This window comes from Globicephala melas, chromosome 18 (genome assembly GCF_963455315.2).
Source record: "Globicephala melas chromosome 18, mGloMel1.2, whole genome shotgun sequence".
NCBI lineage: Eukaryota > Metazoa > Chordata > Mammalia > Artiodactyla > Delphinidae > Globicephala > Globicephala melas.
This window is the reverse complement of record NC_083331.1, coordinates 76,048,838-76,075,960: the sequence shown is the minus strand read 5'-3', so window position 1 is coordinate 76,075,960 and position 27,123 is coordinate 76,048,838. Positions and strand designations below refer to the sequence as shown.

General features: G+C 49.1%; 1 protein-coding gene and 1 long non-coding RNA gene across 2 annotated transcripts in view; one reads left to right on the top strand and one right to left on the bottom strand.

Annotated features, from left to right (window-relative positions):
* Positions 1 to 8,970, bottom strand: part of LOC132593842 (uncharacterized) — a 41,283-nt gene extending 32,313 nt beyond the window's left edge. Inside the window, exon 1 of the long non-coding RNA XR_009559761.1 lies at positions 8,862 to 8,970. This is a non-coding gene — a long non-coding RNA (uncharacterized lncRNA). The remainder of the gene's footprint in view (positions 1 to 8,861) is intronic.
* The window catches only part of IRS2 (insulin receptor substrate 2), a 29,780-nt gene continuing 11,042 nt past the window's right edge, over positions 8,386 to 27,123 (top strand). The window contains exon 1 of the mRNA XM_030856763.2: positions 8,386 to 12,558. Coding sequence (XP_030712623.1) covers positions 8,508 to 12,558 — 4,051 coding nt within the window. The 5' untranslated portion in view covers positions 8,386 to 8,507. The remainder of the gene's footprint in view (positions 12,559 to 27,123) is intronic.

Genomic DNA, 27,123 nt, shown 5'->3' with positions numbered 1-27,123 from the left:
TAAAATAGCAACATTAGGAACCAAAATACAGCATTAAGAAAATTAAGAAAAATGCCAGATGACGGTTGTAATAACATATAACAATTTTTGTTTCCGAATTATATGTGACAATATTGTAATGAAAGAAATTTCTCAAACGTAAATCATTTATTATTTAGATAGAAAACCAAAGGGGCAAAAACCTATGTTCTAGATAATTCCTAAAATGTTTGATGCTTAAATGAATACTTAACATATGTTTAATAATTTGATATTTCCTGATTTTCATATTTTAAATTGAGAAAGATAAAAATTCACCTGCATAATAAAGGATAAGCCTACTTTTCTATCATTCTATAACTGAAAAATAATGTAACTTTAAACAATGTTGCTCATTGACAATCTGCATATTAATTTCCTTTTAAACTGATACCATGAGGGATACGGTTACCATTTTGAAACTGGAATCCACTTTTAGTGTGCAGAAGTTTTAAAATCAGGGACACACTTGCCAAAATAAAAACAGAATAATAAAGTCTCAAAATACCAAATATATTTCATTTTCTGTGTGCTGTTTAACAGCAGAGAAAAGTATGGCTTTTTAATCCTTACTACTAACTACCTAAAAAGACATTCTTATAGGATCAAATGTCATTTCAAGAAATTTTCAATATGTAATTCTAATTTTTTTTCTCTCTTCTAGCAAGACGATAGGCTGACATTTTAATGAAGAACTAACAAACGTGAAAATGCAGGCTGATGTGTGCGCTCCCAGCAGGGATTCTTAGAATGTGTTTATCTGAACTGAAATCTCCGTTTAACATTTAACAGTCAGTGGGGAATGGCGATAGTGGCATCTGCTTTAATTTCACAAGTTGTTGCTCTAATTATTTTCTTGTGAACCTCAGGAATCCCTCTTGCCTCAAGTTACTTCAGTTTAGTTAATATCATTTGTGTTCTAAGTGTGTTAAACAAGGCAAAAAGTAGCATACACATATAAATAGCTCATCATTCTTAAACATTGTATGTGGGTTCATAGTTCAAGTTACTAAAGATAACCCAGAATGGGAATTAAAGATCTAGCTGGACGCTCACTTGTGTCAGAATCATATGTTTATAATGTTGGCATTATGGGAGAATGATGTATTTTATTATATTACATTGATACCTATTATAATAATATATCAATATGTTATTAATTATTATAATATAGTTATAACTATAATAATTATAATATATTAATTAATAACATAATAATATATATTACATTATTTGATTTGATACTCACAGATTGGTGGGAATCAAATGCTGTAACATGTAAATACACTGATAAACCACTCTAGTTAGTTGTTATTATCATTATTGCTATTGGGTTTTTTTTTTTCCTCTTTCATCCAGGATAAAGGTAACTGAAGAACAAATTTGGGGACTTCCTTGGTGGCGCAGTGGTTAAGAATCTGCTTGCCACTGCAGGGGACACGGGTTCGACTCCCGGTCCAGGAAGATCCCACACGTCGCCGAGCAACTAAGCCCGTGCACCACAACTAATGAGCCTGTGCTCTAGAGCCCACGTGCCACAACTACTGAAGCCCGCGCACCTAGAGCCCGCGCTCCACAACAAGAGAAGCCACCGCAATGAGACACCTGGGCGCTGCAATGAAGAGCAGCCCCCGCTCACCGCAACTAGAGAAAGCCCGCGTGCAGCAATGAAGACCCAACGTAGCCAAAAAAAAAAAAAAGAACAAATTTGGTAGCAAATAAATCCCATCTTCTGATCCCTTCACCTTATTTGGGTAACTTAGCTCAAATACCATCACTAACTTGACTATCTCTGTCATTGGCATTGCCTAAAAACTGAGACTAGAGCAATTATGAAAGATGGTATAATTTATACATTTAGCTTTGATAAATAAGCCATGAGTTCATAAGTTCAAATTAATCAGAAAGATGGCCACGGTTGACACTTCACTGCTATTTGTCATTTATAGCTTTTAAAATGTTCTTATTTATAGTTTTTAAAATATATTTTCTTTCCTCCATACTTTTCAAATTTTGCTTTTCACTATCTCTCAAGATGACTTTGGCTTATTCTAAAAAAAAAAAAAAAAAAAAATTGAGACTGATAGGTCGGTTCAGTGGAGAAAACAACCAAAAGTTTGTATCCCTATTGTAACCCTTAGGTTTGCTCCAGGAAATGGTCGAGAATAATCTTGTTTAGATTCTTGTTTTTAAATTGTTGGCTAAGTAGTTTTCTAAAATCTTAAATGGACATTGGTATACATTTTTTATACAACAGCTGTTCTTGGTAACTAAAGATGCAAATTGAGATTTAAAGAATATTAGAAAATGTGACCATGTTAACTTGATACCCAATCCAAAAAAAAAAAACAATTCTTAAACTTACTAATATACTCATCCCTCATTTGTCATCTGACTTTGCCCTTAGTTCACTTGTTGATATTTCTTTGTTTTATCTCCAACAGTTTCTATTGATTTATTTAAAGATTTGTGCAGAGCAAGTGTAGGTGAGGTTGCAACCAGCTTTCTACAAAAGCAGGGACCACTCTGGCTGTGACAACTCGCTTGGGAGCTGGTCCTGCCTTGGGAAGAAGCGTTGCCAGTTGGTGGCAGCATTCACAAGAGCGGGTCACATTTCCTCTCTTATCTTTAGGTTGGATTTCAAAACAACTCTAGAAAACAGACTGAAAGGCAAGCCTAGAAACAGCACGTGAACGACTGCAGAAAAGTGGAAGGTTTCTGACTACAGCCCAAAACACCAGAGCATTTGGCGAAAAGCGGGGCAGCCGTGTCCTATTTGTGTCCTGAGCAGTTTGCAAAAACAGGGCGAAAGCTTGTTCCCAGAACTGACAGTGGGATCAATGAACTTGGGTTGATCTTTCCCCTTCCTTAACATTTGCGCTCTGTTCAAGGGCACTCCCAGCGGGCCTCACTGCTCATCCCCCCTCCCTTCCCAGAAAATATAGCCGTGTCACTTTAAAGCCCCCCCCCCTTTTTTTTTAATGTCATCTGCTCATGAACGACACATTGAGAAGCAGACACTTTTGTTCTGCTCTGACAGGAAAAACCAAACAAACACAATAAACAACGCTTTAACTCTGCAGCCAGAACATTGCAAAGCATCAGTTTAGTCAAGCAAAATGTTAGTATATTGTATTTCAGGGCCAAGAATTCCAAGGAAGAGGGATGTTTTAAGAAGGAACAGGTTTTTTGTTTGATTGTTTTTTTAATGATTCAGTAATTTTATATAGCCATTAATGTGAAATTTTTATTTCAATCATGGGAAGTCTTTAGGGAAAAAAAAAGTTCTGTTTGGTTTTTAATCTAGAAATATATTCTCGAAATTTAAACACAACAAAATTCAGGGGTTAATGAATAAGAATTTTAAGTCACTGACAGCAGTCACTATGTAATTGGTTGTTTATGTGTTAATATTTCTTCAACACAATTCTATTTAAAATAAAAATGTTTTTAATATTGGATTAGCCTATCCTGGTGCCTACTACTTAAATGAGCATTTTTCTAAACAGTATTAATTCAATTCATACACTTTTCAGAATAATTCTTAAGTGTTAGTTTGCTCTAGCATATATGTGCATGAGAAATCATTTATTTTAGAAAATCCCTCTTCCCCAAATGAATATTTAAGGAAAGGACTATTTAAAATATATCAGGATTTTTAATGAGCGAAAGAAATAGTGAAGTGGAAAGCCTTTACAACTTCCGAGAAACCGATACAATCTATGAACAAATCCTGCTTTTTCAAACATTTGCAAAGCCACCCGTTGACAGTGAATGATCCAAACAGCAGTTACATTCCTTCATGTAAATCATTCTGTTGCACAGCACTGGAATGTTACAAAATCCTTGTGAAATTTCAGTTGAAACATATTAGCAAATATATTCGTGAGAGAAAAAAACTAGCTGCGAAAGTGTAGGAAGTCCCCATATGAATCCTAGATGAGGAAAAGTCTGTCCTCAGGGTTCATTCATCACAGAAAGGGAAATGTGTTAAATGAGCAACTGTTATACATTATTTAACACAGCAAAATTGATGAAATGTTGCCACTCTTTTTAAAGACTACAATGTAAACCTCTGATGTTAAAATTTCTATTCCTAAAATACATTTTATTTATTTATTTATTTTTACACGGTATATCTTAATTTAATTTTATTTTTTTAACATCTTTATTGGAGTATGATTGCTTTACAATGGTGTGTTAGTTTCTGCTTTATAACAAAGTGAATCAGCTGTACCTATACATATGTTCCCATATCTCTTCCCTCTTGTGTCTCCCTCCCACCCTCCCTATCCCACCCCTCTAGGTGGTCACAAAGCACCGAGCTGATCTCCCTGTGCTATGTGGCTAAAATACATTTTAAAACCGGTCATGTAATATTCCACTTAGTGATCTGCTTACTCAGTCAGATAAGAGTTCATCCAGACCAAAAATACTGTCAAACAGCTACAGGGTTAAGAATTAAAAAAACCAAAAATACAAAAAAAACCCCTCTCATGTTATCTACTTTTCTCCTGTTACAGATGCTTCCTTATATGAAACAGAGAAGAAAATGAATGATGGTCACTATTATTGTTACTGTTATTTGTGTTATGGATTTATGGTACGTATTTAATGTCTACACTTTTGTGAAATTGACTACTTTATGAAAGGTAATTAAATTATTCCAGAAAGGACTTTTGGTTTTAGTAAAAGAATCCTTGTGTAAGATTCTACGTTAAAAAACAAAACAAAACAACAAAACCAAACAAACAAAAATCCCTCCTTGTTTAAAGATATGGCCATTTTGCTATCCATGAAAGGAAAGAGAATTTCTGATGAAAGCTTTCGGACCATGAGAAAAAATTTCATCCAGGCTCTTGCTGGCAACAGGCCACACAGCAGCACCCAGCCCTGCGCAGAGAGCAGGTTGCCAGATGTTATTTAGCTGACTTTTGCTGGAAAAGTATGGGAGAGCAGTTGGAAAATCACAAGGTGTCACACAAGCTTTAAATAAATAAATAGCTTATTTGGCAATGGAAAGGGAGAAAGGCAACCAGTTCCTTCGCTGAGGAAGAAGACTGGGATGCTTCTAATTACAGAGCTCCTTTCTGCTGGTTTCATGGACTGACTTCTTAATGAGAATGGAAACTGTGCTCCCACACTTGTAGTGAGAGGTTCTAGGACTTCAGAATGACAAGTAGTTTTGCTGTAGCTTTGTGATCTTATAGTACGAGAACGCCACTGAGAGAGGAGATCATTCTTCACCCTGCCTTGTCTGCCCCTAATCAGTGACTGAGGCAGTACTACATGGGGAAAGTGTCAACTGCCAAAGGAGAGCTTCTGACACCTTTACTTGAAACTGGCATTGAACATTGTAATCCCTCTAAGGGGGAAAAAACAAACAAATCCAAGATGGACTTGTTAACATCTGAAGGGCACAGCAAAGAAGTATTCAATGAATATTTGAAAACTTAATTTTGTATGAAAAGCCAAAATCAAAAAGAAAAGGTACTTTCTCAGAAGAAATTATTATGGCGTGATGCTGAAAGCAGGTTGCCCCATGATCACACTATGCCCATTAGGGTTACTGAACATACAGGCAGCACTGCTTTACTGTAACTCGTCACAAAGCCAGTAAAATTGGGCCACATTTTCTTCAAGCTCCCAGATAAGAACCCCTTCATCTCTCTCTCTCTCTCTTTTTTTTTTTTTGAGTTCCTAAGAATTTTATTTTTCAAAGGGTCAAGGAAGAAGAAAACATGAATGGATATTAGCTACTTAGCAGATTGCTAGGCAACATGTTACCATAAAAGGGGCAGCAAGATCTAAAAAGAATAAAAAACCGAAGCACAGTGTCCATAATGGTGGTGCCCCCAACACATACACAATCATACACACACACACACACAAATGTATATACACACCCAGGCCCACACATAGAAATACACATGCACACTTAAAAGGGCACTCCCAGAGGTATTACTTTTTAAAGCATGGTTTAAAATGAAGGATCAACTTTACATACACCTCTTTTTTTTTTTTTGCGGTACGCGGGCCTCTCACTGTTGTGGTCTCTCCCGCTGCGGGGCACAGGCTCCGGACGCGCAGGCCCAGCGGCCATGGCTCACGGGCCCAGCCGCTCCGCGGCATGTGGGATCCTCCCGGACCGGGGCACGAACCCGTGTCCCCTGCATCGGCAGGCGGACTCTCAACCACTGCGTCACCAGGAAAACCCTACATACACCTCTTTGAGGCAAATTCTATGATGATTTTTGTGACATTGATTATTCTTATGTTTGTTACTCATCAATAATCATAACGTGTATACACAACAAACAAAACTACTATGATCTTTCTGTAAGTAAGGATCTCTTGGCCCATAAAATTAGCAGAATTTTTAGGTCACAGTTTTACAAACAGGTTAAAATATATATCACCCTTCCTAATATTATAATCTTTTTACTTTTCTTAAATTTAAGACTTTATTATATTTAAAATAAAGACTTTTATAAAGTACAGAGGACATTCAAAGGCAAACTTCCAGGACTTAATAAAAAAATAACCAACATTATTGTTCCAAATCATTTCGTGAAGACACACAATTGAAAAAAACAAAAAACGAAAAAACAAAGACACAAGCTTGCTTTTAGCCTTCGTGGTTTCTGCAGGATCCGGAGCCTGCTCTGATCTGAACTCGGGGACTCCCACCCTCACCAGTAGCCCTCACTGTCATTTAGGAGACGCGATTGTATGGTGGGTCCTTATTTGTGATCGACTTTGAAAGTCACAGAAGGCACACAGATGTAAAAATTCGAAGCATCCATGGGCGCCTTCCACGCAGCGGCCGCTGCCGGCTAAGGGCGCGCGGGTCTGGAACCGCCCACTCCCGCGCCTCCGCGCGTGGGGCGGAGGGTCTAGCAGGAGGAGGGCACCCGCCGCGGGGACCCGGCTCACAGGGCTGTGTGCTCGCTGGAGCGCGCCCCCTTCCCAGCACTAAGGAAACTGCAGTTTTCTACGCCTGCTCGTCCTCCTCTTTCTCCTATTACATCCAACAGACGATTTCAACTTCCCGAGACCCTGACAAGTGAATGGCGCTGATGACGCCCCGGAAAGAGCCCACGACCCGGTGCGAGGGAAGGGCGCCCCTGAGCGGGTGGGACCCCGGGAGCACCCCGGCTCTCCTTCCAGGAAGGGGCACGAAACTGCTATGGATCCAGAGCTCACTGGTGCTAACGTGATGCTCGTAAACAAGCCGCGGGCCGGGCACCCGGGAACCACCCAGGAGCAAAACCGCCCAGCCGGGCGGGCGCGCGTCCACCCCAAGCCGGGGCGCCGGATCCGCAAGCCAAAGTGTGTGCTGGGGGGAGGGGGATTCCGAGAGGGCGGCCAAGTTCACTGCCCCTATCTTGGGCCCCGCTAGTGGGGCGGCGGCAAGGCGATGCGGGGCCCGAGTGCGGTGCCACCGTCCCCTCCCACGCACCGAACCCTGGCGGGCGGTGTCGGCCCTTGATCTCCGCCGGCCCCCGCCCCCTGCAGTCCCAATTCCTCCCCCCCCACCGCCCACCCCAGTCCCCTCCCTGGCGGAAGCTCCCAGCCCAATTAATTGAGTCAAAGGCGGGAGGGCAGGGCCCTCCGCGCGTCGGCCGCCGGCCCCCGCCCCTCCCGCGCGCCCCTTTTCCCGCCCTGGGTGGCATCTCCTCCGCCGGCATCCACAACGAGCCTCTGATTAATGAGGCCCGAGCCGGCCCCCACCCGACCCGGGCCCTGGCCTCCGCGGGAGGGGGAGGGGACGGCGGGAAACGCGGCCCCGGGAGAAAGGGGGGCGGGGCGGGGTGCGCGGCCCGCCCCGCCCCCCCCGCGCCCCGCGCCTATTGGCCGTGCGAGCCGTCCGTCGCGGAGCGCGGCGCCAATGCGGGCGGCGGGGCGGGGCGGGCCGCGCCGTGTGTGCCTGCGTAACGCCGAGTCACATGTTGTTTTGCTCTTCTTAGTTCAGTCACTCGGTGCGCGATGTGTTACTCACTGTGCGGCGGGGACCGCGACGAGCCCGGGTCGCCGTTGGCAGCACCAGCAGCAGCAGCCCCGGCGGCGGCGGCGCGGACCCCGAGTACCGGGGCACACCCCGGCACCCCGGAGCGCGGCGCGGCGGCGGGACCCGTGCGGCCGGGCGCGCCTTAGGCTCGGCCCCGAGGCTCGGGGACCCCCGACTCTCGGCCCAGCCCGCGAGCCCCAGGCGCCGCCCGAGAGCCCGGGAGGCAGCGGCCGCTGCCGCCGCCGCCGCCCGCGCCGGGCATCCTCTGGGGCCCCGGAGCGCGGAGGGCGCTGCGCCACCGCGCGGTGCCGGCCCCCCGCCCTCCACCCGGCGGGCCTCCCCGAACCTTCCCCACCTCCTGGGCCCGAGGGACGCGGGCTCCGGCGGGCGAGCAGGGGGGGAGGGAGCCGCCCGCGCCCCCTCCGCTCCCCCCGGCCCCTCCACGCCGGGCCGGGCGGCGCGGCCTGAAGCGCCGGTGATGGCGAGCCCGCCGATGAACGGGCGCCCCGGGCCGGCGGGTGGCGACGGCCCCAACCTCAACCTCAACCACAACAACAACAACAACAACAGCGGCGTGCGCAAGTGCGGCTACCTGCGCAAGCAGAAGCACGGCCACAAGCGCTTCTTCGTGCTGCGCGGACCCGGAGCGGGCGGCGACGAGGCGGCGGCGGCGGCGGCGACAGCGGGCGGGGGGCCGGCGCCGCAGCCGCCGCGGCTCGAGTACTACGAAAGCGAGAAGAAGTGGCGGAGCAAAGCGGGCGCCCCGAAGCGGGTCATCGCGCTCGACTGCTGCCTGAACATCAACAAGCGCGCCGACGCCAAGCACAAGTACCTGATTGCCCTCTACACCAAGGACGAGTACTTCGCAGTGGCGGCCGAGAACGAGCAGGAGCAGGAGGGCTGGTACCGCGCGCTCACCGACCTGGTCAGCGAGGGCCGAGCGAGCGCCGGCGACGCGCCCCCCGCCGCCGCCGCCGCCGCCCCCTCCGCGTCCTGCAGCGCCTCCCTGCCCGGCGCCCTGGGCGGCTCGGCCGGCGCCGCCGTCGCCGCCGCCGCCGCGGCCGATGACAGCTACGGGCTGGTGGCGCCCGCCACGGCCGCCTACCGTGAGGTGTGGCAGGTGAACCTGAAGCCCAAAGGCCTGGGCCAGAGCAAGAACCTGACGGGCGTGTACCGCCTGTGCCTGTCGGCGCGCACCATCGGCTTCGTGAAGCTCAACTGCGAGCAGCCGTCGGTGACGCTGCAGCTGATGAACATTCGCCGCTGCGGCCACTCGGACAGCTTCTTCTTCATCGAGGTGGGCCGCTCGGCCGTGACGGGCCCCGGTGAGCTGTGGATGCAGGCAGACGACTCGGTGGTGGCGCAGAACATCCACGAGACCATCCTGGAGGCCATGAAGGCGCTCAAGGAGCTCTTCGAGTTCCGGCCGCGCAGCAAGAGCCAGTCGTCCGGCTCGTCGGCCACGCACCCCATCAGCGTCCCCGGCGCGCGTCGCCACCACCACCTGGTCAACCTGCCCCCCAGCCAGACGGGCCTGGTGCGCCGCTCGCGCACCGACAGCTTGGCCGCCACACCGCCGGCCGCCAAGTGCAGCTCGTGCCGGGTGCGCACGGCCAGCGAGGGCGACGGCGGCGTGGCGGCGGGGGCCGGGGCGGCGGGCGGCAGGCCGGTGTCGGTGGCGGGGAGCCCCCTGAGCCCGGGGCCGGTGCGCGCGCCCCTGAGCCGCTCGCACACCCTGAGCGGCGGCTGCGGCGGCCGCGCGAGCAAGGTGACGCTGGCGCCGGCAGGGGGCGCCCTGCAGCACAGCCGCTCCATGTCCATGCCCGTGGCGCACTCGCCCCCGGCGGCCGCCACCAGCCCCGGCAGCCTGTCGTCCAGCAGCGGGCACGGCTCGGGCTCCTACCCGCCGCCCCCGGGCCCGCACCCGCACATGCAGCACCCCCTGCACCCCCAGCGACCCTCCAGCGGCAGCGCCTCGGCCTCGGGCTCCCCCAGCGATCCTGGCTTCATGTCCCTGGACGAGTACGGCTCGAGCCCTGGGGACCTGAGAGCCTTCTGCAGTCTCAGGAGCAACACGCCCGAGTCCATCGCCGAGACGCCCCCGGCCAGGGACGGCAGCGGGGGCGAGCTGTACGGGTACATGACCATGGACCGGCCCCTGAGCCACTGCGGCCGACCCTACCGCAGAGTCTCCGGGGACGGGGCCCAGGACTTGGACAGGGGGCTGAGGAAGAGGACCTACTCCCTGACCACGCCTGCCCGGCAGCGGCCAGTGCCCCAGCCCTCCTCCGCGTCCCTGGATGAATACACCCTGATGCGGGCCACCTTCTCCGGCAGCTCAGGCCGCCTCTGCCCGTCGTGCCCCGCGTCCTCCCCCAAAGTGGCCTACCACCCCTACCCCGAGGACTACGGCGACATCGAGATCGGGTCGCACAGGAGCTCCAGCAGTAACCTGGGCACGGACGACGGCTACATGCCCATGACCCCCGGCGTGGCCCTCGCGGGCGGCGGCGGGAGCTGCAAGAGCGACGACTACATGCCCATGAGTCCCACCAGCGTGTCCGCCCCGAAGCAGATCCTGCAGCCGCGCGCGGCCGTCGCGGCCTTGCCCCCCACGGGAGCCGCGGGGCCCACGCCCGCGTCTGCCGCCAGCAGGGCCTTCCCGGGGAGCGGGGGCGGCTACAAGACCAGCTCCCCGGCCGAGAGCTCCCCGGAGGACAGCGGGTACATGCGGATGTGGTGCGGAGGCTCCAAGCTGTCCGTGGAGAGCGCCGCCGACGGCAGGCTGCTTCCAAACGGGGACTACCTCAACATGTCCCCCGGCGACGCGGGAGCCTCGGGCACCCCGCCCGACTTCTTCTCGGCCGCCCTGCACGCCGGCGGCGGCGGGGAGATGCTCCGGGGCGTCCCCGGCTACTGCTACAGCTCCCTGCCGCGCTCTTACAAGGCCGCCTACACCTGCAACGGGGACAACGACCAGTACGTGCTCATGAGCTCCCCCGTGGGGCGCATCCTGGAGGAGGAGCGGCTGGAGTCGACGGCCGGCCCGGGGTCCACGCAGCCAGCCGGCTCCTTCGCGGCCGGGGCAGGGGGCGGCGGCGGCCACCCGCAGCCACCCCACCAGGCGGTGCCTTCGCCCGGGAGGCCCGGTGGCAGCGGCAGCGGCCGCCTGGAGGGCTTCCTGGGCCAGCGCTGCCGTGCCACGCGGCCCACGCGCCTGTCCCTGGAGGGGCTGCAGACCCTGCCCCGCATGCACGAGTACCCCCTGCCGCCCGAGCCCAAGAGCCCGGGCGAGTACATCAACATCGACTTCGGCGAGGCGGGCGCGCGCCTGTCGCCGCCCGCTCCCCCGCTGCTGGCCTCGGCCGCCTCGTCGTCGTCGCTGCTGTCCGCCGGCAGCCCGGCCTCATCGCTGGGCTCGGGCACCCCGGGCACGAGCGGCGACAGCCGGCAGCGCTCCCCGCTCTCCGACTACATGAACCTCGACTTCAGCTCGCCCAAGTCACCCCAGCCGGGCGGCCAGGCCGGGGACCCCGTGGGCTCTCTGGACGCCCTCCTGTCCCCCGAGGCCTCCGCGTACCCGCCGCTGCCCCCGCGCCCCGCCGCCCCCTCCTCGGCCCTGCAGCCGGCGCCCCCGCCGCCCCCGCCCGGAGAGCTGTACCGCCTGCCTCCGGCACCACCCTCCCAGGGCCCTGGCGCGGCCTCCTCTCCATCCTCGGGGGCGGGCGACAGCGGCGACTACACCGAGATGGCCTTCGGCGTGGCTGCCACGCCGCCGCAACCGATCGCCGCGCCCCCGAAGCCCGACGGGGCCCGCGTGAGCAGCCCCGTGTCCGGCCTGAAGAGGTTAAGCCTCATGGACCAGGTGTCGGGGGTCGAGGCCTTCCTGCAAGCCAGCCAGCCCCCAGACCCGCACCGCGGGGCCAAGGTCATCCGTGCGGACCCGCAAGGGGGCCGCCGCCGCCACAGCTCGGAGACCTTCTCCTCGACCACCACTGTGACCCCCGTGTCCCCGTCCTTCGCCCACAACCCCAAGCGCCACAACTCGGCCTCGGTGGAGAACGTGTCTCTCAGGAAAAGCGGCGAAGGGGGCGGCGGCAGCGTCCTGGGTGGCGGTGACGAGCCCCCCACGTCCCCCCGCCAGTTGCCACCGCCGCAACACCCGCAGGCGCGGCCCTGGACGCCGAGCCAGCCCGGGGGCTTGGTCGGCTGCCCCGGGGGCAGTGGCTCGCCGATGCGCCGGGAGACTTCTGCTGGCTTCCAGAACGGCCTCAACTACATCGCCATCGACGTGAGGGACGAGCCGGGGCTGTCGCCGTCCCCGCAGCAGCCTCAGCAGCATCCTCAGACGGGAGACAAGAGCGCCTGGGGCCGGACCCGGAGCCTCGGGGGCCTCATCGGCGCGGTAGGGGCCGGCAGCACCGGCGGGGTGTGTGTGGGGCCCGGCCCTGGCGCCCTGCCCTCCGCCAGCACCTACGCCAGCCTCGACTTCTTGACGCATCACCTGAAAGAGGCCACGGTCGTGAAAGGTGAGACCCCTGCGGCTGGTGGAAGAAGGGTGGGCACGCGAGGGCGTCCGTGGCTCAAGCCTCTTCCCTTCTTTGGTACCTCGACCTAAATGCCAGAGTGCGGGCGCAGGTTTCCTGTTCTGTTTCACTGTGGGGCCGATGTCAGCTCTCGAACCCCAGAGACCTTGCCAGGAGCACTCGGGTCATCTTTGAGTTGAGTGGGAATCTTTGGACTCGGGAGACTTTTGATTTGTTTTCTTGGGCCCAGACTCCCTGTCTTCCCATGAGCACACCTGGCGGGTGCCCCCAGGTCAGCCCCCCGGGGGGAGGCAGGCGGCAGAGGGGGTCTTCTCCATCTGAGAGGCGGGAAACTGGTGCCGGGAGGGGACTTGAAGTTCCGGTAGCTCCCAGGCCGCAGCCTTCACCTTTCTCTTTGTTTTCCTGGAGCCAGGCCCGGCTGACTCTCGCCGAGCCTCAGAGTTTATAAAACACGGGCCCAAAAGTTGTTTAGGAAACGCACATCCATTTTGGTGACTGCTGCAGGGAACAGCGAACCATTTCAAGTTTACACGCAGCCTGTGGGAGCTTTTCCACCAGAGACGTTCCTTTGCTCCGAGCAAGCTGAAATGGTGACGCTGCTTAAACACAGCTCAAAAGCAGTGGTTGTCCAACTCGAGCCCACCTGGGAGTCACCTGGAGAGTTTGCTGAGCCCCGGACGGCCGGGCTAGGTGAATCCCCGAGATTCCGGTGCAGTGGGTCTGGGATGCGGCTCCCAGTGTGCTTCTTCTAAGAAGCCCCCAGGTTGTACTGGTGCTGCCAGTTTGGGGACCATGGCTGGGAGCACCTGACCCAGTTAGACCGCCTGAGTAGGCTTGAGAAATGGCCTATGGGGGCAGCCCAGGCGCAGTCATGTGAAGCGGCCAGTGGGCGGGGCCCAGGCCCCCAGCATTTTTCGGCCGCCCAGGTGATGTGAATCTGGGCTTCAGAGGAGACAGTGAAAGACGACCATGCTGGTCTTCTCAGGAACCATTGGATGGGATGGTGTCCAGTATTGTTCTTTGCAGTCTCATCACAGATCCAAAAGGAGAGAGGTGTGCTTGCCTTGCACCTGCAGGTGCGTCCTGACTGTCTCAGAGGTTCTGACTGTCTCAAACTTTGAATGATGCGGTGGAGGAGAGGTGGGGGGGGGCGGGGGGGGGCTCAAGAGAGTTTCTTCTTTAATTTTGTAGCCGCTTCTGTGCAGCGTTGTCAGGAAGATAGAGGCTTTATGGGAACCGCAGAACACAGAGCAGCGAACACGTCTTAGATGCTGGCCCGAGGTCAGCAGTCTGCAAGGGTTACAGGGTGACGACTGAGGTAGCTTGGGGATCCGTACACCTTTTTTTCTAAACGTGAACAGAGCCCTCTAATGCCATCTGAATCCAGCATGTGTTTTCTAGTATCCACGGGATTTAAAGTTATAGCTGTAGAGTGGATACCCTGGAAATCCAATATAACGGAGGAAACGCTACCTGCTTTTTTATTAAAATTGTGGAACACGAGATAAAAAGAGTCACGGAGAGCTATCAGAGTGTGGTGGTTCAGCATCTAACGAAGCCCCCTGGGAGTTGGCAGGATGTGTCCCATAAACGATGCTCAGCGGAAGGTCACTTTGCTTGGAGTTAACTGAAGCCCTACAGGTGCATCTGAAAAATTGCGCGTGTGTCTGGGACTTGCAGGGTGATTAGCTGCCGTCCAAGATGCACACCAGCGTAGCTAGGCTTGAGTGGAGGAGAAATCTCTGCACACAGGAATGGGTGTAGGCCATCGTGAGCGCGAAAGTACATTTTGCTGAAATCTGATTCTAATCAGAAAAACAGCCTGAGAACACAACACCTCTCACTGCTTCTGGTGGAGTAGGCGGGAAAAACCTGGACTGGATTGAGGAGGGCCCTGGGAGGCGTTTCTTGCGGTCACAGGGCGAACGAGCTGGAGCGCGCACCTCCAGGCCTGAAAGGATTCAAGGCCTTTCCGATAAAGTAGATACTTTCAGAAACGTGATTCACGTCTAATATGATACCCTTTTCAGATGAGGGAAAATGTTAAACCGCAAGAGATAAGTTTATGAGAGGCCTGATTTGGCCTGTTTTGTTTCAGATTTCCCACCAGTATAAAATTCCTTACAACCTATAGGATTCAGGATTCCGAAATCAAAACAGCAGTTTGTATGTTCGGTGGTGGCTGAACAAAGATGAGAGATCGCTTTGCTGGTTGTCCAGAGTCTCTGTGGGCGTTAATGTAAACACTCTCTTAAGAAGGAAAAAAGACTATTTTTAAGCAAAATGGATAACTACAATTGGTCCATTGTGCCCAAACCACATTTTTTTTTTTTTTTGGAAAAAAGGACTACATGCTAAATGGATTTCTAGTAAACTAATTTGAGCACAGAGAACAGTAGGGTAGGGAAGACGGGCATCTCATCTTAATTAACGGGGAAACTAAATTGCATTTTGTGGAGCCAGAAAGGGACTGTGGAGAAACCCAGAACGAACATCCACTTTTACTGAACTCACGTTTACGCGTAGACATTTGTCTGTGATGCTGATAGATAAAAAGTGCACAGGAGATAAGTGTTGTTTGAGAGCACGGTTTATGGAAGGAAGACTTGCAAAGCATTTCTTTGAAGAGAAAATGGAAAATGAACTTCCTGAGTCATTGGGTGTGCTGCCCTGACTCTCGGAAGTGGCCGTGTTTCCACATCCAGCTCCTTGGGTTCCGCGTGGAAAAACTTCACGAGTTATGCTGAAGTGGAACCATTCGGGGTCCCTTGGGGGGCTAGCGTTTGGTATTTGGAGAGGTGGTGACAAAGAGGTAAGGTCCCAGCAGTGTCTGATGGTTGTTTCCAATAGAATTGGGGATGGCGGTGGGGTTTCAATGGTGGAGCCAATTCAAAAGTTAGCACGCCTTAAATTGACACAGATGGGTGTGTATGTATCTGTAGGTCCTGCAGAGCAGGTACAAATTTACCTCGAAACTATGCACCTTACTTGGGAGCCGGGAGAAGGTTACCTATCCTTTGTTTTGTGGGTGTGTATGGGAACAAATACAACCAATCTTTAGAGTATTGTTGTTTGGGAACTGAAACTATGCTACTGGAGTCACTGTGCTTTAAAGCCACTTTTTAAAATGAACTTTATATATTTGGTCGTTAGGGTTATAGATCGGTGTATACCATAAACTGTGCTATTTTGCTATTTCTCTTTAGTGGGGTTTTTGTTCTAGAATTGGTTTATCTGTAGGTACAAGGCAGATCAGATAAGAATTACCCCGAAAGCATCTGTATTTAAATTTGTTCCATAAAAGGACTGTTTATTCACCTCCCACAGTGAAAGAATCCAGGGATGAGAGAGCAACACAATTGTTTCTGAAGGGGCAGCAGAGTCACAAGGCACGTTTAAAAGTATTGTCTGTTGAAGTCTTAAAGCAAGGGGCTTGAATATTTTTAGAACTCCAAGGAGATGACTTGACAAACCACACACGCTTTATTTTTCCTGTCGTGCAAGCTTTTCTGCTTTGGTTGGCTAGCTCTTGTCATAATAAGGTAATCCGTGCCCTGTTCCCACCCTGTTCCCAGGAACAGACAACTAAGGTGCTAATGAAAACACACACAGGCTTTCCTGAATGAAAGTCACATGACTTGTTCTAGTTCCTTTATTGAAAGAGAAACCTTTACCAAAATAGTACTTCGGAGCAGGAAGCAGGGTGTGTGGAACACTAGCCCAGGAATCAGGAAGCCAGGTGTCTAGTTGCCGTGCTGCGTGAGTCACGTGCAAGAGAGGAAAGCCATTTAATCCCTCTTTCTCACTTTCTCTGTCTGTAGAATGGGGTCCTTATAACCCTCTCCTCCTGTGCTCAGGGCCCCTGGGAGGCCCAGGAGGTTGTCAACATCCGGAGCGGTTCAGCTCCTCTAAAGAAGCGTGTTAATAAATCCAGCGATGCTACCGATGTTTATGTACAGGAAAGGCACTTTTGTAAACGGGTGTTCTTAAATTAAAAACCGGGATGCTCAAAGTTGTCTGAACGTGGGGCCGGTACCTTCCTAAGAAATTCAGGCCGTCTCTGTTTTGGTGGCTGGTTTTACTCCAGTCTCCGAGAACCATTGTTTTTTCCCCCCTCTTTGTTTCACTTGAGATTTTTCTTTTCCTAGATAATTATCAATTGTCATGAAGTAGTGTTTTAAATTACAGAGTAAAATAACAATTAAGGAAAAGAGCATTCCGATCCTGAAACTACATCAGGACCGTACTTTCTGATGACCTTTTGCGAGGTGCTTGTAAGAGATAGTGTCAAGATGAAAAACGTGTAACTGGAATATAGGTTTTTTAAAATTGAGAGTATTGCTCCTAATATGGGGTGCCTTATGAGAAAAGCAGAACCCTTAAACTGTGAGTTGCTGAATCGGCCATTGTTTGGCCTGGGGCTTCAGTCTTCAGGGTTGATTTAATGAGGGTGATCACTCCTGCCCTGTTTTGATTTGACTGGTTGTCAAACTGGGTAGGAAAACCTCCAGCGTTTCTTTTGTTCTTCCACAGGCCCACTAACCCCCAGAAGAGGAATTTTCATAGGTAATTAATGCTTTATTTTCTTTAGAACTCTTAGTATTAAAATGAATCTCTTTCTGAAAAGAACTTGCGAAAGTTTCAGGACCAGCACGGGGATAATGGGTTTTCTGTTAAAATTCCCACTAATGCGTTTTCTGTAGCAGCAGAGTCCCAAGAGCCGGTTAACTTTTGGTATCAGATTTGGCAAGTAGAGAGGGTTTTTTGTTTTGTTTTTTTGGGTAGCACGGAATCAGGTGTTCCCATTTCACCTCAGAAACTTAAGGGAAAATGTACCTTGACTCCTTTATCTGCTTTGCCAAGTACACCAAGTTGGGGAAGCTCGGAGGGAAGGGGACCAACGTGCCCTTCCCCACAGCCCGGTCTTCACTGGGGCTCCTGTGATAGGTGAATCCTCTGCAGACTTTATCTGCTGCAGACATGAGCAGAATGCACGTTTCCGTACAAGTTGGGCAAGGCCTTTGAATGCTGGCATTCTTCTCCACCAAACGGAATTTTCCGAACCTCCAAGATCAGCGGGTATAAACATGTTATCGATCAGGTGGTAGGTTTTATGAGAATAGCCACATTTCAATGGGAAGATTCTTTCTGTGTTCGTTTCATTAATTTGAACGTATTCTTCAAGGTGGCAGTGATTATTCTGAATCACTCCAGGTCGATTATCGTAGACAGAGTTCAGCGGTAGATTTTTTCTGAAGAGAACTGGTGAAGTCATCACTCAAGATGGAGGAAATGCTGAGGCTGATAATTGCTCCTGATGATTCCATTTCTTTCTAGATGTGGCTGCAGAAACTTCCATGAACTGTGCACTGAAATAACGGGCACAGAAGAAAGTGTGAACAGAGCTGGAGTCTATGTTGGGCACTAGCATTTTGCTCTGTGGGTGCGAATAATACAAGATACTTCTGTGCTTGGCCGTCTCATTTAATTGAATTCATTGCATCAGAACTGAATTCATTGCATTCTGCTGAAATGGAATTGGGTTAAGACTTACAGGCTGCATTTTTACAAATGATACAGTGGTTAAGTTAGCGGCTCTCGATGTCTTTTCTATTGGACTAGGAAATGTTAACTTTGTATCAGGTCGCTTTTACCTGTCCAGAGACTTTGTGAAAGTTCATCAGGCAAACGTGTCTTCAGACTTGGCCCAGTTTTCTTATGCCATAGGTGATGTTTATGCCCAGAGATGCGATTTGCTTCTGGTGCTTTTACTGAATTTGGAATATTTGGTCAAATATTGTGATCCATGATAGACCTTAAAGATGAATGATTACGTGTACGGCATTTTGTAAACACTGGGCTTTTTAGTATCAGTTTTAAAGAGTACCAAATTTGGGGGAAATAAATAATTACTCTTTTGGGGTGATGTGTGTGTGTGTGTGTACATGTGTGTAGCTTCATAATATCGCATCCAGTTGTGCTCCCAGAGGCTGGCTCTGGATATTATTTTCATAATTGAAGCTCCAATACTGAATGATAATGTGTTCTCTAATCGCGTTAAAACTTTATAACCTTAAGTATAACTATAGTTTTACTGTTACTTTAATCTATCCATATGGTACTGTTAGTACAGCTGCTTGAGTGAGTTACTATGGTAGAGTACTAAATTTCAATCTTTCCAATGTGAAAAAAAATAGGTATTCTGATAGAGTTCATTATATTAGTGATTTTAATGATTACCTTAAAATCCATATGTATAGCTCAGGAATGACTTACACTTTTGCATAGAATCAGTGCATAATCTTTACTATTTATGAATGCAACACAGTGCTTTCTCTATGCAAATTCAAAAGTACTTACTTAAATCCACCCATCTTTTGCCTCCAAATTATAAGTGTAACTAACGATCCCCAAAACTCCGTGGGCAGTGAATGATTTTGAAAGAATGCTGCTGAAGTCGATGAGATGATGAAAACGTAACCCTTGTTCTGATCAATATGGAAAGATAATTGCATCCCCCTCTCCCCTTTCAATCAAAAGAAGTGTTTAAAATCCAAAAAGTATTTTTTTTTTCACTTTATAGCGTTAAGACATTTTCATACATAAAGTCTCACGTAATACTCCAAAAGCCCTGTGTCATAGGAGGGCCGCCTGGATCTCCATTTTTGGAACGAGGAACCTGCAACTTAGAGAGTCCCAGTGACTTGCCTGGGAATCCCTGAGACAGAAAAGGGTAGTGATGGGTTGAACCACACGAAGACGCTGTTGTACCAGTACTCTTTATTTTATATCCCATCTTATCCAAGTCCTACACACTGTCTACTTTGGAAGCTCATATACAATAGTGACCTTGGGATTTTACTGTAGATCGGCCTTAGGCAGCTTTCAAGTTAACAGCTGGGTTTTTATTTCACTTGGTGGCAGTAACTTAATTTCTCTCTCTTTTCTTCCACACGTTATTCATTCAGAGTGAGATGGGGACAGCTAAAAGCAGGAAGACTGAACAATAAAGGAAATCTCTGTCATTTTTTAAAAATGTATTTTTTATTTTATTTTCTAATTTTTATTGTAGTACAGTTGATTTACAAGGTCATGTTAGTTTCAGAAAGCTCTCCTTTTTTTTTGGTTTTGGTTTTTTTGGATGGGGACCACTTTTAAAGTCTTTATTGACTTTGTTGCAATATTGCTTCTGTTTTATGTTTGGGTTTTTTGGCCGCGAGGCATGTGGGATCTTAGCTCCCTGACCAGGACTCGTACCCGCACCCCCTGCATTGGAAGGCAAAATCTCAACCACTGGACCACCAGGGAAGTCCCCCTCATTTTTAAAACTGTTTTCCACACCTGCCAGTTGGAAGAGCTCAGGATTCGACATTGTTTTCAAAGCTCTTGTGATGTTGGTGAATTTTAGAGCTGAATCAAAATGTTGGTTGGTCGTCTCTTCTGGGGCCTCTCAGGCTCTCTTCCTGGACTTCCAGTGGTCTGCAGAGTTGGAAAACTTATATTCCTCCAGCTGTCTTTGTTTTAGTAAAGCAAACTGTAGATTGTACTTGATAAGATACCCCGCCACCCCCCACAACACTAAATGCTTGAAAACTCTCTCCACACAGAGTGGTGACAGGAAAAAAAATACAAGGTCATTTTGAGGGAGAGGAGTTGAGAACCATCCGTCTAATGTAACTCATTTTAAGGTTGTGAAAACAGAGTCCGAGGGAGGTCGTGCGTCTTTTCCAAGGTCACTGATTTAATTAGTGGGTAGAGATGTTAGTAAATATTATCAGGAAAGAATAGGTTTGCTCTGTCTCTGTGGGCCTTTGTGTGGAGATGAATACCTTTCTCCTAGGATATGGCCTGTTCCCTCTAGAATGATTTATTGTTTGTAGAAGTGCTATTTGTTTTTTGATTTGGGAGCCTTGCAGGAAATGGCTTCATGCATATACTACAAGGTATGCTGGTGGACAGAACTAGAGGAAAGCAGACACTTGAATAAGGAAGAATGCTGTAAGTTAGAGAAATAGGCTGCTGATGCCCATGTGGGCAGTGTTTTCTAATGTGGCAGAAGGGTGAAGGCCTGGCAGACATTCAAGATCATGTGCTTACTTGTGTTTAAAAATAAAAAAAAGAGAAGAGGAAGAAAGAAAATTCTTGGGATAATTCAAATCGAAAGGCCTCTGTGATCTGGGAAAATGTAAGTCCTTTTTCTTTATCAGTGGGTCATCCTGGGGCCCTGATCTGACATCTGATGGGGCTGTGTTTTCATTCATTCCTTGAGGGGTCCTTAAGATGCATTTCTTCTCTAAGTGAAATATCCTATACTCGTCATTATGAATAAGGCCATTAGCAGTCTCCTAAGAAACTGTTTCATGATGAGTCATCACTCTATTTGATGATGAGTCTATTTGAAAACGAACAATTTTAGAATTTGCCTAAGGACCCATGAATAATCAGTGGTTGCTAGGTGGTGATCTTCTGGGGAGTGGATTATCTCACCGGTGCCCTTCTTGTTTTTAAGATCTTTTATTTTTTTCCGAGAAAAAACTTACTTAACTTCATTGTTATGGGATGAGAAATGGTTTTTCAGAAGGCACTGCCTTCCTAAGATGTGATTCTAACCCCCCTTTGAAAGGCATAAAAGAAGACATAAACAAACATAACAGCTCACACAACAGCTATCCATGTTTGAAAAACCGTGGTCGGGAATCTATAGCCTTGTGCTCTGGGGAGTGGTTCAGGGCTGTGTTTACACGAGCTGCCAGTCTCTCCAGCATCCGCAGAGAGAGCACTTCCTTCCTAGCAGACGGCCACACGCCTGCCATTAGAAGCCACGCGCACCAGTAATCCACCCAGCATCGCTGGCGGCCAGCGGCGCAGGATAACAAAACGGGAATGCTTGTCCCCCTGTCAGGAATGAATGGAGCGATGGAACTGCTTCTCAGGATAAGAAGAAAGCAAAGCTCAGAGGACCCTGTCAGGGGGCACTGGCTCTGTGGAGCACTTTCCCAGTTAGGTGGAAAGCGGACGAGAATAAAGACGCTGACGTGCTATGTGGGGAGTGTTTGTAAGTAAACCCGGTCGTCTTTCCCTGGGTGAGGTCTGGATCCCTTCTGTGAAAACGTGTCTTCCTCGGAGGACCTGGGACGGAGCTCTGGCTTCCCGGCCCCGTGCTAGTGATGGAAAGCAACTGAAAATAGAGGCTGAGCTCAGTGACCGTCTGATGCCCGTGGATGCCCAGGTCGTAGAAGCCTCCCCAACCTGTCATGTGAGTGACGCAGCCGTTTTCTGCCCTGCCAGGCCCGGCTCAGGCCCCCTGTGGTCCCCTGCTGCTTTCTTCCTGGAGGGCTTCCGGAGCCCAACGTGGGTGGATGAATGGATAGATGGATAGACGGAGGGACGGATGGATGGAGGGAATTGTTAGCTGGGGGAGAAGTTTTGGAAACAGGCCAGGACGTTCTTACTAAATTTAAAAACTGTGCATATAGTATTTTAGAAACTCCAGGCAGTAAGCAGGATTAAACAGGGCATGGACTAGAGGGTGCTGTGCACATTGATTTTGTTTGAAATTCAGAGATGGACGTACAGCCAGAGCTCCTGAAGTGCTAAGGCAACAAGAATTCCTAGAAAGGGAAAGTGGTCAGTTTCTTATACCACAGCCTGGATGCATTTTTTTAAAAGATAATTTGCTACCGTGATTTGTGGTGGTGTTATGCTTCTGTTTTATTCTTATATGATGCAGGTAATTTAAAAAATGTTTTCCAGCATGAAAGGGACCTAAACTAATACTTTTGGTATTATGCAAATGAAACAAAACAAATCCATGAGCTACTCATAAGCTCTTCCAGTTATATTTATATCAAATTTTTTAAACAAATACTTGATCAAATATTTATATCAAATAAGTTTGGTGAAACTAATACAGAGAACTCTTCTTACTTCACCAATTAGACTCATAAGAAACGTACAGTTCAGCTGAAAATATTTAGATGCGTTTTCGCAAAATATCTTAGTTGCGAAACTGCAAAATCTGTATTTCTTCTTTCTTTAGAATATTATAAAACCAGAGTGGACATTTATCTCAGTCAGTTTCAGAAAACTCACTTTAACTGGTTGAATAAACAAAAAAAATTTCAACTTTTAATAATGAACCGTGTGGAAATGCTTGATATGAAATATTGACCCACTTCTATAAATACAAACATTCATGAATTTTGAAACAGTCTTTCGATTTTATTTATTTTGACAAGTTTTTGAAATGAACATTTTCTTTTCAAGTTGAAAGTTTGCAGTAGCTTCCAAACACTGATAGAATGACATTTCGGTGCGGAGGGTGAGAATCAAAACTAAAGACGCAGTAGCACGGACAGATCTTAATTCCGTTTTCCTTCTTACTGTTATTTGTGGTTTAGCTTGTGGGTAGTGCTGGTTTATGAGTAGATTTAGTTCTCAATGAAATAAGCACCGCAGTAAAATACCCAAGTTTAACGCAAGTTAAACGCGTGGAGCGTTTAACTCGGTTCCTAGAATAACTCTGGGCGACAAGCACGCATCTTCACGAGTCTGGAGTCCGTGCCGTTCAGCTGGAATGTTCAGAATTCATCTCTGAATTTACTCTTGAGCCGTTCTTGGCCAAAGACACAGGATGGGCTGTCCCTGCTGGGACTGCAGGTGTCCTTGCTGGAAAAGTCTGGTGGAACCACTCCAACGTGTAGCGCCCCCAGTCCCCCACACACACTTGGGGTCCATCCAATGAAGTGGAATTTCCACATCAGTTTTCTCCTCCGAGAAACCACAGGTTTGATCTTGCTGGGCCCCGGCTCCGAGCTGTCAGCCTCTCTGAGCTCTGGGTAGCCTCGCCTCAGAACTCCCAGTATTTCTCTGTGTGCTCTGTCTTTGCTGTTAGCCTTTGGATTCCAGAAACTTCACGAGGTTAGTGGACTCCCTCTCCCGTTCCTTCTGAGGCTTCCCTGCTCACCCTCAGCTCTTGCCGAAGAAGGATGCTCACCTGTAGTCTGTGTGATGGGAAGCATCCGTAGCTGCAAAGCTGAGAAAACTCACACGTAAGATGTGCTCAGTGCTGCTGCCTGTCCGTGAGAAGTCAACATTTCGATTTTAGTTCGTTTTTTTCCTCATAAATGATCCACAGACATTTCATGTGATCACAGTTGTATTTATAGTGTAGGCTTCAAAATTGCTTAATTTTCAGACGTCCTATTAATTTCCAAGTAGAGTTCTGTTTTCTTAAGACACACCTGAAACCACGTGCAGGCAGCTCTGAGCCTTTTTAAAAAGTGTGTGTTTTATCTGTTTTTCCCCGAAAAAAGCCAACAAAGAAATGACAGGCACTTCCCTTAAGGGCCCCTTGGGAGGATAGAAAGGTGGCCTGTGGGGCGGGAGAGACAGAGGCGGGAAAGGTTAGATCTTCCTTCAGCTTTCAGATTTAACCAAATGGTTACGTTTTCTTATTTTTTCATTACAGAGATGCTAATTGTGACATGTTGCATACTTTAAAACTATTTCACCCATTTGAAAAATATTACAGTGCAGGCTAGAAAGAAAGAGGTTTGGCTTCCAAGCTAAAACAAACAAACAAAAAACAACCCAAAACCAGAAGTACCGAATCTTCAAACCTACCTTTGAAACCAAGGAAATAAACGTAATGTTGACATGTGTTCGGAGCATGAAGTAGTGTAGGTAGTAACAAGTGCTCCAGAAAACAAGGCAGGGAAGAGAGAGGGAGAAGGTGGAGAGGAAGCAAGTCCTGTAGGTATTTAGGGGGAGAGTCCATATGAGCAAAGGGAATGACTAACTGTGCAAAGGCCCTGGGGCAGAAAGTTGCTGGTGTGTCCCAGGATCAGAAGGAGACCCGTGTAGCTGACCAAGAGGGAGCAGGGAGAGAGCAGTAGGTGATGAGAAGGAACTAACAATGAACCGTGACGTGTAGAGCCTGGGCAACCAGTGTAAAGACTTTGTTCACGTTCAACAGCGAAGACGGAAAATATAGTTTCTTTGGAACAGTATGTGAAGTGTTTAAAAATTTTTCATATCATTTCGCCATAGCGTCTTTTTCCACTTAGTGTGGTATATGTCAGCTCCTGACTTTCTTTCTCAAAAATATGACGTAAAAGGTGAAAAGACCTAAAAGTTTCTGGGGGAGGGAATATGCTGAGATGTCATTGCACTGGGGAAGGCAGAGGGAAATTGTCACAAGATAAACAATGCCATCAAAGCACAAGTGTCTGGTCGTGGAATTACATGCTCGGTTACACAGACGTTATTTGTAAAGCACCTTATAACATGTCTAGATGGTGTCTCATCCTCAGAACCTCCAAGGAGGGAACGTTCTTGCCCTTACCCTTATTTTTTAAAGGAACCACCCGAGGGTGAAGGGGTCTAGCAGTGGACCTCAGGGGAGCCTCTGCCGGGCTGTAGGGAACGATGCTCTGGTCCGCTCGCTGCTTCCTGGTTCTGTGTCTTCTCAGAACCCCCAGTGGCTTCCTTTGAAAAACTGGGTCAGTTACTCCCAACTCCCCCTCCCCAGGGCATCCATCCGCACAGTGTGCTTTCCGGTAAGGCGCGTGAAATTCGGGCTCTGCAACAAACTGATTTTCTTCATCAGCTGATTGGGAAACTAAAATGATAGAAAAGTCATTATTCCTTGTATTTCATGGAGATTGGGCCTCAACGTGGAAGCACCGGTGGGGGTGAGCTTGGAGTTAAGGGGAGTAAGGCGTCCAGAACAGCTAGTACCGCGTGTGGATAAAGACCCTCCCCTTCTTCTAGCCTTTCTGTGAAGAAACCGCACCCTTCGTATGTGGACTTTGTGGCTATTTGTAGCTTATGTCACTTTAAGGACTTGACATGGGTTTAGGTCTACCTTCAGAACATAAGCTCGGTTTTACTTAATTTTTCTGAGATACGTAAAAAAGGGATGGCCTGCATGAAGTGTCTTAAAGCAGCTCATTCATTCGAACAAGAGAAAAATGACGATCCCATCCTAATTGTTTATTTCTACTGTGTTAGTAGTTGTTCCTTCTCGTAGGGGTTGCTATTACTTTGTCCAGACCGGAAGTGTGAAATTTGCATCTTCTCTGTCCAGTGTATATTTTAGGAAACACGCTTATGCTCCTGGGTCTCTTCAAGTCATTTTTCAGAATCTGATGTGTAAGGAATCAGAGCAGGAAGGGGTGGATGGCGGGAGGCTGCGTGTTCGCGTTGGGGGGAGGTTTGTGACCCACACCCAGGGTCTCAGCGGGGACGCACGGCCGGGGGGGCTGTGCTTCCCCCTCTGTGTCTGCCACTCTCGCCCTACAAGCAGATTGCTAGCATAGACTTGTAAATAACTTGATTCACGCATAGTCTTGTCAGATCTGTACAAAATGTGTGAAGTATGGGCAAGTCAAATAAGGCTCCAATTCAAGCTTATCTCCAAAGAATGACAATGGCTAAATATTAATATTTCTTTATGTGAGCATATTGAAACAACTGATTTGTAAATATAGTAAAAGTTACAGTGAATGGGCAAGTTTATTCTGCTTCTTCTGTTTCGGTCACTTTGAAGCCTACGCCCCATTCGTGTTCAGTTCGATACAACGAGTAGATTTTGCAGAATGGCCGGCTGCCCTCTAAGGAGAATGGAGAAAATAAGTTATTTTATGTTAATTCATATAGACCGAGTGTCACAGAATCATAACGCTGCTAAATGTGAAAAGGTGGAAGTGATCTCTCCGGACAGGACTTCCCTGTCTGCGTGATGCTTTTCTGGAGGGGAGGGGCCTGTGTGTGTGTGATGTATTGGGCGTCATTGTGGTCTATCAAGTGGTCGTCTGCTCAGTCTGGAGTTTGTGTTTTTGATTCCTAAAGAGGTGGTTGGGAAGGCATGTCTTCTTTAAATCCATTCTTAAAAGTCATAGAGAGGGCTTCCCTGGTGGCGCAGTGGTTGAGAGTCCGCCTGACAATGCAGGGGACACGGGTTCGTGCCCCGGTCCGGGAGGATCCCACGTGCCGCGGAGCGGCTGGGCCCGTGAGCCATGGCCGCTGAGCCTGCGCGTCCGGAGCCTGTGCTCCGCAGCGGGAGAGGCCACAACAGTGAGAGGCCCGCGTACCTCAGGGAAAAAAAAAAAAAAAAAGTCATAGACAAACCCTGCCCAGCTTTGGAGCCCGGGAAGGTTTTCGTGTCAATCAGTAAGAAATGCCGTCTTAACACCGGATGATGGATCGTTTCCCACCTTTCCAAGCCTTCAGCAGTTTGGGAAGCTGACTTTATGTCGCTGGGTATTTTGGTCCTGCCCTCTGCCTTCTCCCTGGAGAAGAGGGAAGGATGAGACGGGTTTGTGATCAGGGGTGTCCCAGCAGTGTCCCCCTGTGTGTCACCGTCTGGACAGGACTGGGTGCCCTCCAGCCCCGGGCATGAAGGCTTCCCACCTGGGGGCAGCGGCAGACACCTCCCTGCTCCGTGTCTGACAGCTGGTGGCCCTGGGCACTCCAGGAGGGACTGGGGGCCAAAGTTTCCAACCACAGGCTTCTGCGGATCTCCCGATGGCACGTTGAAAGTCC